General features: G+C 43.3%; 1 protein-coding gene across 1 annotated transcript; it reads left to right on the forward strand.

The window, feature by feature from the left end:
- Window positions 1-7473: 7473 nt before the first annotated feature.
- On the forward strand, window positions 7474-14157 carry LOC118384698 (myelin protein zero-like protein 3). The gene is made up of 6 exons (XM_035771440.2): window positions 7474-7764; window positions 9843-10009; window positions 11854-12067; window positions 12640-12796; window positions 13182-13251; window positions 13405-14157. The coding sequence occupies exons 1-6, from the start codon at window positions 7695-7697 to the stop codon at window positions 13483-13485; spliced, it is 759 nt and encodes a 252-aa protein (XP_035627333.1). The 5' UTR covers window positions 7474-7694; the 3' UTR covers window positions 13486-14157.
- Window positions 14158-14847: the final 690 nt, after the last annotated feature.

The raw sequence follows: 14847 nt of genomic DNA on the forward strand, positions 1-14847 counted from the left end.
TAATAATGATCGAATCCGAAACTATCATTTCGAAAACAAAACGTTTATTATTTCAGTGAAATACGGAACTGTTCGGTATTTTATCTAACGGGTGGCGTCTAAATATTATTGTTACATTGCACAACCTTCAATGTATGTCATAATTACGTAAAATTCTGGCAAATTAGATCGCAATGAGCCAGGCAGCTCAAGAGAAATGACACAATTTTACCTGGTTAATATTGCCTGCTAAACTGGATTAGTAGTTATAACTAGTGATGATTGATTGTTTTTTATAAGATAAGTTTAATGCTAGCTAGCAATTTACCTTGGCTTCTACTTCATTTGCGTAACAGGCAGATTACTCGTGGAGTGCAATGGTTAGAGCAGAGCGTTGGACTAGTTAACTGTGCGGTGCAAGATTGGAACTCCTGAGCTGACAACCTGAAAATCTGTCGTTCTGCCCCTGAACAAGGCAGTTAACCCACAGTTCCTAGGCAGTCATTGAAAATAAGAATGTACTTGCCTAGTTAAATAAAAGGTTTAATACAGAGGGTAGTGTGTACGGCCCAGTACATCACTGGGGCCTCGCTCCCATCCAGACACCTATATACTAGGCAGTGTCAGATGAAGGCCCCAAAATTGTCAAAGACTCCAGTCACCCAAGTCATAGACTGTTCTCTCTGCTACCGCATGGCAAGCGGTACCGGAGCGCCAAGTCTAGGTCCAAAAGGCTTCTTAACAGCTTCTACCCCCAAACCATAAGACCGCTGAACAATTAATCAAAGGGCCACCCAGAATATTTGTTTTTACACTGATGCTACTCGCTGTTTATTATCTCTGCATAGACACTTTATCCCCTACCTACATGTACAACTTACCTCGACTAACCTGTACTCCCACACATTGACTCGGTACCGGTACCGGTACCCCCAGTATATAGCCTCATTATTTATATTATTATATATTTTTTAACTTTAGTTTATTTAGTAACTATTTTCTTAACTGAATTGTTGGTTAAGGGTGTGTAAGTAAGCATTTCACTGTCTCTATAGCTGTTGTATTAGGCGCATGTGACAAATAACATTTGATTTGAACTTGGGCCAAAAGACTATTCAATGATTATGTTAGATTGATTCAATGTCATGGTATGATTACTGCAATTCTCTGTTACAACGATTATTATTATGCCAACCAATACATTGTTTGGGTAACACTACTTGTCTGTCTTGTAATAACTGAGTAACTACTTTGATATGTCAAACATTTTATTGCTCAGATAAACATAGCAACTAGATGAGCTTTTGGCTGTCATATCAGTTACTATGTAATTACATAAATACAATAAATACAAAATTAATGGGATTTTGGTCAATATTTCTGTTGAAGTGTATAAGAATGTAAACCTAGATTTGGGATTAAGATCTGTCCTTTATTCCTCCTTCACACCTACTGAACTACACAAGAGATGACAAGCATAACACGGCTTGGTTAAAATAAATGAAAGGAATGTTGGTAGGCCTAAGCCTTTTCCTTGGAGCCAAAAGCTGGACAGACAAACAAACAGTCATCATCTCATTCCACACCCAATGATGGGTTGTACCAGGCACAGACAGTGACGAGGGGGTAAACCTCAGCATTACGTAAAAACATCACCCTATTGGTGCACTTTGTCCCAGCCCCAGGTCCTCACAAATGGGCTGGTCTGGGCATGTATTAACAGCAGCAACAATACACACTACACCATGGGAAGGTGACTTGAAGACTGAAGACTCGACTGTCGACTTACAGCGTCCCCTGGCGAGACTGTGCAATCTATCTACGTTATGCTGAGAAGTAAAATAATGAGAAATAATGAAGAAAATAGTCAAGGGGAGAGGCAACAATACAATGAGTGTACAAAACATTAGACATGAGATAGACTGACCAGGTGAAAGCTATGATCCCTTATTGATTTCACTTGATAAGTCCACTTTAATCAGTGTAGATGAAGGGGAGGAGACTGGTTAAAGACACATTTTTATGCATTGAGACATGGATTGTGTATGTCTGCCAATTCATAGGGTAAATGGGCAAGACAAAAGATTTAAGTGCGTTTGAACACCAGGTGCACTGGTTTGATTGTGTCAAAAACTGCAGCGCTGCTGGGTTATTCACGCTCAACAGTTTCTCATATGTATCAATAATGGTCCACAACCCAAAGGACATCCAGCCAATTTGACACAACTGTGGGAAGCATTGGAGTCAACTTGGGCCAGCATCCCTGTGGAACGCTTTCGACACCTTGTAGAGTCCATGCTCCGACGAATTGAGGCTGTTCTGAGGGCAAAGGGGATGGGGGGGGGGTGCAACTCAATATTATGAAGCTGTTCTTAATGTTATGTTCCTGGGTGTATTGTCCACAGTATGATTTCCGTACAGATGATTTTTGAGCCTGCCATCCATTTCTTTGACAATTTTGACAGCTACACTCATGTTTGTATGTATACCTCTCAGATTTCTGTACACATGAAGAGATAATATCCTTTACCAAAAGATGAGAGGAGGGCCATGGTACTTTACATCACTGCACATCTACATACACCTGGATAATCAGATGCACAGTCTGTTCGTTGGACCTTGTAGCTAAACCCCTTTTATTAGTTTCCCACATGTTGACATCTGAAGAATCAGCCCTCTGTTGCTGCCCCCATGGAGACAGTGATAAGTGAGGGTCCATTCATTCTCACTGGGAAGGTAGAACTGAAATGCACACCACTGTACTAAACAGAGGCCTCTCTAAGATTACACATTACACAAACACAAAGCAGCACTGTTGGAAACACACTCAGGTAATACCCAGAATCCTTCACGTTCGCAACTAAAAGGACATCCTTGAAATTCTGTCCATGTAGAAATCTGATTATGGGATGTAATTCTCTTGTCGGTGTAGGAAGTAAATGCCCCTGGGATTGAAAGTTGTTCCCTACAGATGTAATGGTATCAGAATTAAATGAAGACATAACTTCAAAGGGCTCTCTAACGTAAGCATACACAAGGGTAAACTGTGGTAGTGCTAGACAAATAAATAAATGTCTCACCCATTAAGGATAATTACAAAGTTAAAGACTAGGGCTCTGGGACAGGGGTATTGTACTCTAGGAATAGCTGGCCGCTCCCACAGGGTAGCCAGAAGTTTACAGAGAAGGCTGATAAGAGAGGAGGAGTAGACACACAAGGTCACATAAGGTGATGAGTGGCATTGAAAGAGGTTTAGGAGTGAAAACATTTATTTGTCATATTCAACCTCCAATGCTTTACAAAAGGGTGATGTTGCTACTAAAAAGACATAACGGCATATTGGCATATTGCCAATGTAAAAATCATGAAGGCCTACTCAGGTAAGTGCAAAAGATGATGAGACTATTATTTTGACAGCTCAAGATGCTCCTCCTCATTCTTGGCAGTTCTACAGAAGTGCATTACTCGACGAACCATCAAACAGGCAAAGCGTCAATACAAGACTAAGATCGAATCGTACTACACCGGCTCTGACGCTCGTCGGATGTGGCAGGGCTTGCAAACCATTACTGACTACAAAGGGAAGCACAGCCGAGAGCTGCCCAGTGACACGAGCCTACCAGACGAGCTATACTACTTCTATGCTCGTTTCGAGGCAAATAACACTGAAACATGCATGAGAGCACCAGGTGTTCAGTGAAGACTAATCTTTCCACAGCCGATGTGAGTAAGATCATTAAACAGGTCAACATTCGCAAGGCCGCAGGGCCAGACGGATTACCAGGACGTGTACTGCGAGCATGCGCTGACCAACTGGCAAGTGTCTTCACTGACATTTTCAAACTCTCCCTGTCCGAGTCTGTAATACAACATGTTTTTTTATTTCACCTTTATTTAACCAGGTAGGCTAGTTGAGAACAAGTTCTCATTTACAACTGCGACCTGGCCAAGATAAAGCATAGCAGTGTGAACAGACAACACAGAGTTACACATGGAGTAAACAATTAACAAGTCAATAACACAGTAGAAAAAAAAGAAAGAAAAAAAGAGAGTCTATATACATTGTGTGCAAAAGGCATGAGGAGGTAGGCGGATAATTACAATTTTGCAGATTAACACTGGAGTGATACATGATCAGATGGTCATGTACAGGTAGAGATACTGGTGTGCAAAAGAGCAGAAAAGTAAATAAATATAAACAGTATGGGGATGAGGTAGGTAAATTGGGTGGGCTATTTACCGATAGACTATGTACAGCTGTGTACAGCTGCAGCAATCGGTTAGCTGCTCAGATAGCAGATGTTTGAAGTTGGTGAGGGAGATAAAAGTCTCCAACTTCAGCGATTTTTCCAATTCGTTCCAGTCACAGGCAGCAGAGAACTGGAACGAAAGGAGGCCAAATGAGGTGTTGGCTTTAGGGATGATCAGTGAGATACACCTGCTGGAGCGCGTGCTACGGGTAGGTGTTGCTATCGTGACCAGTGAACTGAGATAAGGCAGAGCTTTACCTAGCATGGACTTGTAGATGACCTGGAGCCAGTGGGTCTGGCGACGAATATGTAGCGATGGCCAGCCGACTAGAGCATACAGGTCGCAGTGGTGGGTGGTATAAGGTGCTTTAGTGACAAAACGGATGGCACTGTGATAAACTGCATCCAGTTTGCTGAGTAGAGTATTGGAAGCTATTTTGTAGATGACATCGCCGAAGTCGAGGATCGGTAGGATAGTCGGTTTTAGTAGGGTAAGTTTGGCGGCGTGAGTGAAGGAGGCTTTGTTGCGGAATAGAAAGCCGACTAGATTTGATTTTAGATTGGAGATGTTTGATATGAGTCTGGAAGGAGAGTTTACAGTCTAGCCAGACACCTAGGTACACCTATAGATGTCCACATATTCTAGGTTGGAACCATCCAGGGTGGTGATGCTAGTCGGGTGTGCGGGTGCAGGTAGCGAACGGTTGAGAAGCATGCATTTGGTTTTACTAGCGTTTACGAGCAGTTAGAGGCCACGGAAGGAGTGTTGTATGGCGTTGAAGCTCGTTTGGAGGTTAGATAGCACAGTGTCCAAGGAAGGGCCGGAAGTATACAGAATGGTGTCGTCTGCGTAGAGGTGGATCAGGGAATCGCCCGCACAAGAGCAACATCATTGATATATACAAAGAAAAGAGTCGGGCCAAGAATTGAACCCTGTGGCACCCCCATAGAGACTGCCAGAGGACCGGACAACATGCCCTCCGATTTGACACACTGAACTCTGTCTGCAAAGTAGTTGGTGAACCAGGCAAGGCAGTGGTTAGAAAAACCGAGGCTACTGAGTCTGCCGATAAGAATATGGTGATTGACAGAGTCGAAAGCCTTGGCCAAGTCGATGAAGATGGCTGCACAGTACTGTCTTTTATCGATGGCTGTTATGATATTGTTTAGTACCTTGAGCGTGGATGAGGTGCACCCGTGACCGGCTCGGAAACCAGATTGCACAGCGGAGAAGGTACGGTGGGATTCGAGATGGTCAGTGACCTGTTTGTTGACTTGGCTTTCGAAGACCTTAGATAGGCAGGGCAGGATGGATATAGTTCTGTAACAGTTTGGGTCCAGGGTGTCTCCCCTGTTGTCTCCCCCTTCCAATCCTTGGGGATCTCAGACGATATGAAAGAGAGGTTGAACAGGCTGGTAATAGGGGTTGCGACAATGGCGGCGGATAGTTTCAGAAATAGAGGGTCCAGATTGTCAAGCCCAGCTGATTTGTATGGGTCCAGGTTTTGCAGCTCTTTCAGAACATCTGCTGTCTGGATTTGGGTAAAGGAGAACCTGGAGAGGCTTGGGCGAGTAGCTGCGCGGGGGGGGGGGGGAGCTGTTGGCCGAGGTTGGAGTAGCCAGGATGAATCAGACCACCATAATGCCTGTGCCCTAGAACACTAAGGTAACCTGCCTAAATGACTACTGGTCCGTAGCACTCACGTCTGTGGCCATGAAATGCTTTGAAAGGCTGGTCATGGCTCACATCAACACCATTATTCCAGAAACCTTAGACCCACTCCAATTTGCATAGCACCCCAACAGATCCACAGATGCTGCAATCCCTATTGCACTCCACACTGCCCTTTCCCACTTGGACAAAAGGAACACCTATGTGAGAATGCTATTCATTGACTACAGCACAGCGTTCAACACCAAAGTGCCCTCGAAGCTCATCAATAAGTTAAGGACCCTGGGACTAAACACCTCCCTCTGCAACTGGATCCTGGACTTCTGGTCGCCCCCAGGTGTTAAGGGTAGGTAACAACACATCCGTCACGCTGATCCTCAACACAGGGGCCCCTCAGGGGTGTGTGCTCAGTCCCCTCCCTGTCTACTTCCTGTTCACTCATGACTGCACGGCCAGGCACAATTCCAACACCATCATTAAGTTCGCCGATAACACAACAATGGTAGGCCTGATCACCGACAACAACGAGACAGCTTATAGGGAGGAGGTCAGAGACCTGGCCGTGTGGTGCCAGAACAACAACCTCTCCCTCAACGTGATCAAGACAAAGGAGATGATTGTGGACTACAGGAAAAAGAGGACCGAGCAAACCCCCATTCTCATTGACAGGGCTGCATTGGAGCAGGTTGAGAGCGTCAAGTGCCTTGGTGTCCATATCACAAACAAACTAAGATGGTCCAAGCACACCAAGATAGTTGTGAAGAGGGCACTACAAAACCTATTACCCCTTAGGAGACTGAAAAGATTTGGCATGGGTCCTCAGATCCTCAAAAGGTTCTACAGCTGCACCATCGAGAGCATCTTGATGTTGCATCACTACTTGTTATAGCAACTGCTCAGCCTCCGACCGCAAGGCACTACAGAGGGTAGTGCGAACGGCCCAGTACATCACTCGGGCCAAGCTTCCTGCCACCCAGGACTATACCAGGCGGTGTCAGAGGAAGGCCCACTAGGTCCAAGAGGCTTCTAAACAGTTCTACCCCCAAGCCATAAGACTCCTGAACACCTAATCAAATGGCTACCCAGACTATTTGCCCCCCTCTTTTACACCACTGCTGCTACCTACATGTACATATTCCCTCAACTAACCGGTGCTCCCGCACATGGACTCTGTACCGGTTCCCCCCTGTATATGGTCTCGCTACTGTTATTTTACTGCTGCTCTTTAATTACTATTATTTATTATTCTTATCCATATTTTTTTAACTGCATTGTTGGTTAGGGGTTCGTAAGTAAGCATTTCACTGTAAGGTCTACACCTGCTGTATTAGGCACATGATACTAATAATATTTTATTTTATTTTATTGAATGTAAAATACGCACCAGGAATATGTGATGCCAGGCCAACGATGGTTAATAAATAAAGATACTTCACTCAGGCCGTTTACCATTGAAAAAATGGTCAGTTCTGTTCTACTTAACTTGGTGTGTCTCCCATAGACAGTATTGCCTGGTCTCCGTAGTTTATTGACTTCCACTTAACCAGAAAAAAAAAACGGCTGAAGAAACTGCGTGTGGGGTCACTCGCTTCCTTTTCCCTCTTTGGTCAGGGCGAGGAGTGTCAGCAATACTTCCTGAAACACCTGTTTGTCAGGTAGTGCACACTGGGTAGGCACAGCGGAGAAACTGAGTCACACAAAAAAAATGGACGACGAGTATCTGAAACGCAAAATTTGACAAGACTTGACAATTTATTCTAACTTTTTCTAAAGCCCTACATCATTTTACTAAAATGGTTTGGCTTCAACACAGGATTATATGTCTGAACATTGTCGTGTTGCTGTATTTAATGGTTTGTTTTGGTGAGTACAACCCTCTCATTTGTCAAGCTCGTTTTCAATGTCACAGATCAACGAATTTGCGAGACTAGACTACCTTTACACAAGCATTTGGATTGTGGGTGTTTTTATAGAATCCTGATTTTGTACCTTGTATAATTGTCTAGGCCTACTTCAAAAAAAAAGAAGCTTACATACAAATTCTTTATGAATTATTGTTAGAATTATTATAATAAGCCACGTGTTTACCTTCATAGTTAACATAATATATTACTATGTATTTATACAACCTACAACATTTTGAATAGGCTACTATGTATCCATTTGTGTATAGCCACTACCAAATAATTATACTGCATGTTCACAACAAACCAAATTGCGCCTGAGGCTAGGTTCCTTACAACAGGAATGCAGTATCATGTCATGTAAAATTCATAGGACTCATGGCTTTTTCCCTTGTTTTCAATTTCACTCACGTTTTGTTATTGAGTTTAAAGTAATTCCAAGCAGACATTATCTAGAACTGAGAATATGACTTTTGGGTGAGGTCTACTGACATTGATCATATTTATATAACTATTGGTTGGACAGTAGGAGGAGTCGTTTCCTGTATTTTTGAGACGTATAGTACTTGCAATGGGCTCAAAGGGTTGCCAATTTTCTCATCAACAATTAGAATGTCAACCGCTATCAAGCATCTACTGCTTGAAATACTTTGTTCAACACGATTGCTTCCTTGGTTATGAGATTAGCTTGTTCATTCTCGGTCCACTTTACTCTAAGGTGTTTTGAAATAGTGCAGGATATCTGCATACCCTATTAGCCCTCTGATTCTGCTCTGTACGATGTATTTTAGATCACTCAAATATTTGTAGTTCGCAGTACTCGGACTGTCTCTTTGTCCTTAGAGAGAGTTCTTGTTTTCTTCTTTTAAAAAAACATTCCTTTGAATATGTGTCCTTCACTTGTCCAAGGTAGAATAATTGTAATGTACTGTTGAAATCTGAATCTCTGAACCACATGCAGGCCTACAGTATGCTGTATGTTAAATGATACGTTTACCTGCATTGCTTGCTGTTTGGGGTTTTAGGCTGGGTTTCTGTACAGCACTTTGAGATATCAGCTGATGTACGAAGGGCTATATAAATACATTTGATTTGATTTCCCTGTGTGGGTTGGAGTTCACATGGAAAATACAGCATTGAATCTATGGGTTTGGGCCTGTTTTGAAATATAACACACATTATGTAAATGTTTAGTATTTCTTTTGCATTGCACAATGTCTGCATTGGCAACGCTCATCACAAGGAATTACAACTTCTACTGTAGGCTGTGTCGTTATTGCCATGTTTGCTGAACGTTGATGGAAAGATCAACAGCTGTTGTTGTTCGTCTGCCAATCCAGGATCATTTTCCGTGTGCCACTTTAACACGTACACAACTTGTTATGCAAACTATTAGAAAATCAGTTACTCCTCAGTTTCTACACATTATACAATGGGCTGTGCAGAATTAGTTTTGTAAGCACATTCTAGGCAGACCGTGCATTGCATAGAGAAAGTAGATTTAATACCTCGGCTAATAAATGGTTGAGATTTTGTTTCATTACTTGTGGTTAATATGTCTGTATGCTCTCATTGTCCAATGGGGGGTAGACAGAGAGAGAGAAAAAAACTATGACACTATTACTGCTACAACTAGTAGTCTTGTTGTCAGATGATGCCAAGAAAACAATGTTTCCCATGGAAAGTTCATTAGATTGTGTTTTTTCCAATTAATGCCAGGCAGTGTACAGAAGGTTTGATGTTGCCATCTGGGTACTGGGTTAATACTGGGTCAACAATGTGGGCCTTTGGGGTTACCTTTGACCTTTGACATTGTGATTATACACAATTGTCAAATGAGAACTTTAGCTTTATTCTGTTTATTTGCGTTTTGTTTATGTGAACTACCTTGCTCTGAAATGATTCATCTTTGGACTTCTACAATATATTTTGTTCCCAACTGGATTTCACTTAAAATTCTGTGCAATCGTCTGCCCTTCCTCCTCCTTAATCTATCTTCCTCATCTGACCACCTCCCTGCCCTGCTGCCTCTCTCAGTGCTGTGCCCTGTGTCAGCCATGACAGTGAGCTCCCCTGCAGAGGTCCATTCTGTGAGGGGCAATGCCGTCACCCTGCCTTGCACCTTCACCTCTACCAGCCGAGCCACCAGCCGTATGTCAGTGGACTGGTCCTACAGGCCCCAGACCGGAGGCCCTCCGCAGGCAGTAAGTACGCACCATAGAAAGTGAATCAGTATATTGAGTTGACTTGTTAATAAAGCACACATTTGAAGAAGAACTCTTGTGCTTTTATGTCCTGGCATGGGTACACTGAATATGGCTGCTGATACGTTGACTTTAATTGTGATGCCCTTTCTAGTAATTCTATTTCTCTGAAACCCTTAACCCCTGGGAATATGACTCAGAAACCCCAGGCAGTTAGTGGCAGGAATCAGGATCACTCTTCCACATCTTGGTGATGTGTTAAATGTATGCCTCGAGCTGGAAGTTGCGAGTCACGGCTCCGACACCAAAGCTCCCCTAGATCCAATTTCCTTGTCGATACTCTGAGCGGCTGACCGCGTAAGTTTTTAATTCCATTTGGAGGGGCCGATAATGTATACGCTATGTAGTTGTTGGGATATCATATCCTATAGGAGCGTTAAGTGATGGCTAATGTGCTGTGGCTCCCTCGATGGGGTAATAGAAGCTGTTGGTTTAGTCATTAAGATGTAGTAGTCAGGCCTACTGCTGTGTCAGTGTTTGCAGATAGAGTGGGTTCTCACGTCACTGACACAAACTCTTTATCCTAGGGGTGTGTCTGCTTGTCCCGAATCCTGTATAAGCGTAGCTGGGTTGGTGGACACCAGGGTATACCAGAATCCAACAACATCCTTGGTTTCATTTCTTTATTTACTTGGAACAAGTTTGTTCTGTGCAACTACAGACAGATAGTGAAATGTGTAGAACATTTCGCCGCATAGCCCCACAGAGCTAGCCAACACAACGGAGCTAGAAAGTGAATTTGTCTCTCGTGGCACGTTTGTTTCCATCCAATTTCATTAGTGGATTCAGACACTTTTATTGACACAATCGTATATCAAAAGGCACTGTGAATAAGCATTTGAAAAAAATATAATTTACCAGCCAAGGCTTGAGAACTATGAATTGGTGGTGTGCTTCAGTCTCCCTGCATAATTATCAATATCTTGATGAGAATTCATTTCCAGGACTGAAAAGGCAGCTCTAGCAACAGACAGTGATGGAGGACTTGTGATTCAGTTCCTCTGAATGACACTGAATGAACAACTCCAGTCAATCATTGTCTTGTATAAGACATGATCAAATCAATTCAATGTTCATTTAAATTCAATTGCCCATGATCCATCAGGTTTTTATTCAGTGAGTCGGTACCGTTACGGTAACAGCAAAGCTTTTAACCACAGGCCCTAACATTGCACCCTGAGTGCCGGTTTCCCGAACCCAGATTATTCTAGGCTTGAAAATCATTCTCAGTGGAGAATCTCCATTGAAAGTGAGTTTTAGTCCAGGACAAGCTTTAATCTGGGTCCGGCTCTGAATGTTTCAGAGGCACTTGGCTGTGTATAATCTCCATTTGGCTAGGCGTAACCTGTCTGAGGTAGGCTTGAGTGTTTGTCTGGGTTGACTGAGTGCAGTGATTAGATTTAGTATGCTGTCTGTATCAGCCCTCTCGGCTCTATGGCCGTCTGAACTGAAGTGCCTCCTGGAGAGCCCAGCCCATACAGAGCTATAAAACAATATAACTGTTGAGCACCATTGATTGTTAACAGGCCTGCCTGCCGTGTGTTCGTCTTTGTGTATATTTTCCTGTGATGTTTATTCCCTATGTGTAGTTTGTTTTCTCCAATGTGTCTCTTTGACACTTCTTATTGTCCCCCTACTTTTTGAAAACACGGTGATGGTTAGTGTGATTGACGCAGTGTTTCTGTTGTCTGTGTCTTGTAAAGTGGCTCTGTAGTTGCTACGGTCTGAGTAACACTGTCCTGCCCAGAGCTGTGACAATCTCTCCTCTTCTCTTTGTTCCCCAGTTCTTCCACTTCTCCTCTCTGGCGTTCCCTCCGCAGGAAGGCCAGTTTCACGGGCGCGTGAAGTGGCTGGGCAGCCCGGCCCGGGGCGAGGCCTCCATCCAGCTCCTCAACGCCTCCCTCAGCGACAACGGCACCTACACCTGCTCAGTCAGGAACCCCCCTGACGTACACGGATCCCCCACCTCACAGACCGTCCTCACCGTGACGCACAAAGGTGAGGCAATTACTTTGAAAAATGTATGTTTAGGGAAAATGCATGGATGTCAATGGGACGCCTGAGAAAATGTGCATCTCGAGTCAGGATTTGGCTCTTAATTGAGAGGCAGAAGTTTAGGATTTGTTAATAAAGGTGATTTGTGGGTTCACACTATTGACCTTAGGAATGATGACGTGTAGAACATGACTCTATGGGAATTGTGGCACTGGGGAGATATATTGGGCAGTAAAACCTACTACCTCGTGTTCAATACTGGTATGGTTGGGCGCATATTTATTGGCACCTTTTCAAAGACTTCTACGGTAGATTTAGGCACGTATGTGCTACAGATTGAGTCATATTTTCCACAAAGCTTAAACAATCCCTCTTTTAAGAAGCGTTTAGGGGTTTCTTAAAGCAGTTGTACACGAGAGGGCGTGCTAAACAACTTTTTTTTAGCACGGCTGTGCTGGGGTCATAGGTAATGAGTCGGATCTCGTACCTAAAGAGATCAGAAAATCGTTAGCGTCTCCACTTTGCGCTGACACTGAGTGTAAATGTGGTTATGATGAACCCTCTCCTCTCCACAGTGCTCGCGGTTCGTTTCACGGACGTGGCGGTGCTTCTAGCCTTCATTCTGCTTCCTTCCGCCATCATCACGCTGGCTCTGCTGGGACGCATGTGCTGCCCTCCGAGGGACAAGAGCCAGACCCAGGGTTACCACTCCCCTATTGAGGTCACACCCGAGTGAGTGGATTTACTCCTCAATCAGTGCACCAGTTCTTCAGGACATCCTAGACATATGGTTTTAAAGAAGTGATATGGTTTCTGGTGAAGGGAGACCCCAACCCTGACTTGCTGAATGGACATGGCTTTTTCTCAATGAATCTTTCCTTGATTCCTTGTGTCTTCTCTCCTTCCATCTCAAAATGTGTTGGAGAAGAGGGTCCAAGGGGAGGGGCAGTGGACCTTCTCCTTCAATACGATTTGAGAAGGAGCTGAGCAGAGAGGATGCGAGAATCAAGGAAATTCATCATATTCATTGAAAAACTGACTTTTGCCAATATAGAAAATTACTAATGCTGACCGTTTTGTGATTTGACCAATTTGAACTCTATCATCTTTTTGACAGAGATGAGCCTGGCTTTAAGCAGATCAACCGCAAGGAGAAAAACATGACATGTTGTGACCTATATTTTCTGGTATGGCTTTTTTTTTTTTTTTGCTCATGAATTACTTAGGGGCACATGTCTCGCCCGATCAATGACATACTCTTAAATTTTACATGTAGTCTACGTCTGACAATATGAGACGTCCATGAAATATTTATCTGTTACCCCACTTCCTGTCCCTAGGATTCCGACTATGAGGATTACTACATCCACAAAGAGAGGCCTCTGGCTCAGGGAGAGACCATGGCCGTGTCTCAGTGCTAGAGACCCCTGGTGGCGGTGCTCTGTAAGGACAGAGGCCCCCTCCATGCCTTGCCAATGGGAGTGGTTGGCCAGAATTCTCACTTATACTGTTTGTTTAAAATGCCAAGATTCCTGGACTTAGTTCTGTCTCACACATCAGTATCCACTCACACTCCTCCCTTCTCTCATGGCTTGTCAACAGCTGACTCTACTGGTGGGATAGACACTGCCTGACACATGGACACACACATACGTTTTGCACTATACTATAAACATTTCTGGATAGATTTTCTTATTATGAAGGAGATGCGTATATTACTAAGTTATTGTCTGCTTTATCACTTTTGTAATGTAGAATCATTGTTTTTGTACAGCTATTGTGAGAGTTTTTGTTGAACTATTGGACCTTATGGAATCTATTGCTAGAATTGTAGACAGTCTTTACCTGTGGCTACATCTGCTTCATTGAGTCCAATTAATATTATTTGAAACATATGTTTCAGAGTTTGTGTTACATTTGAACCCGTTGGTATAACTACATTCAGGAGTGGACCAACTATGACTTCTGATTTAGATGTTGAATGAAGTTACAGGATTTGATTTACATGTTGGATGTACAGTGTAGTGAATGTTGTTGAATGTATGTATGTGCAAATGATTGGGAAATTATGCTTAATAAAATACATAAATGTTCTTGTCCGTTGGTAAAATGGTTTGTCCATTTCCCATGTAAGTTGAACTACAGTACATTTTCAATAGTGTCGGTCTTTAAACCTTATCGGACTGGCACCCACACTGTTTGAAATCCCCATCCATGTTGCTGGTGTAAACTACACTGAAGTAAAATATAAACGCAACATGTAAAATGTTGGTCCCATGTTTAATGAGTTGGAGTTGAAATAAACGGTCCCAGAAATGTTCCATACGCACAAAAACCTTATTTCTCACAACTTTTGTGCACAAATATGTTTATATCCCTGTTAGTGAACATTACTCCTTTGCCAAGATATGCCACACCTGTCAGGTGGATGGATTACCAAGAAGCTGATTAATCAGCATGATCATTACACAGATGCATCTTGTGCTGGGGACAGTAAAGGGCCACTCTAAAATGTGCAGTTTTATCACACAATACAATGCCACAGATGTCTCAAGTTTTGTGGGAGCGTGCAATTGGCATGCTGACTGCAGGAATGTCCACCAGCGCTGTTGCCATGTTAATTTATCTACCACGACCTTCAATGTCGTTTAGAGGATTTGGCAGTACGTCCAACCGGCCTCACAACCGCAGACCACTTGTAATGGCTTCGTGTGGGCGAGTGGTTTGCTGATGTCAACGAACACAATTGCATTTTATCGATGGGAGATCGGAATGCACAAAAG

This window comes from Oncorhynchus keta, chromosome 1 (genome assembly GCF_023373465.1).
Source record: "Oncorhynchus keta strain PuntledgeMale-10-30-2019 chromosome 1, Oket_V2, whole genome shotgun sequence".
NCBI classification, from domain to species: domain Eukaryota; kingdom Metazoa; phylum Chordata; class Actinopteri; order Salmoniformes; family Salmonidae; genus Oncorhynchus; species Oncorhynchus keta.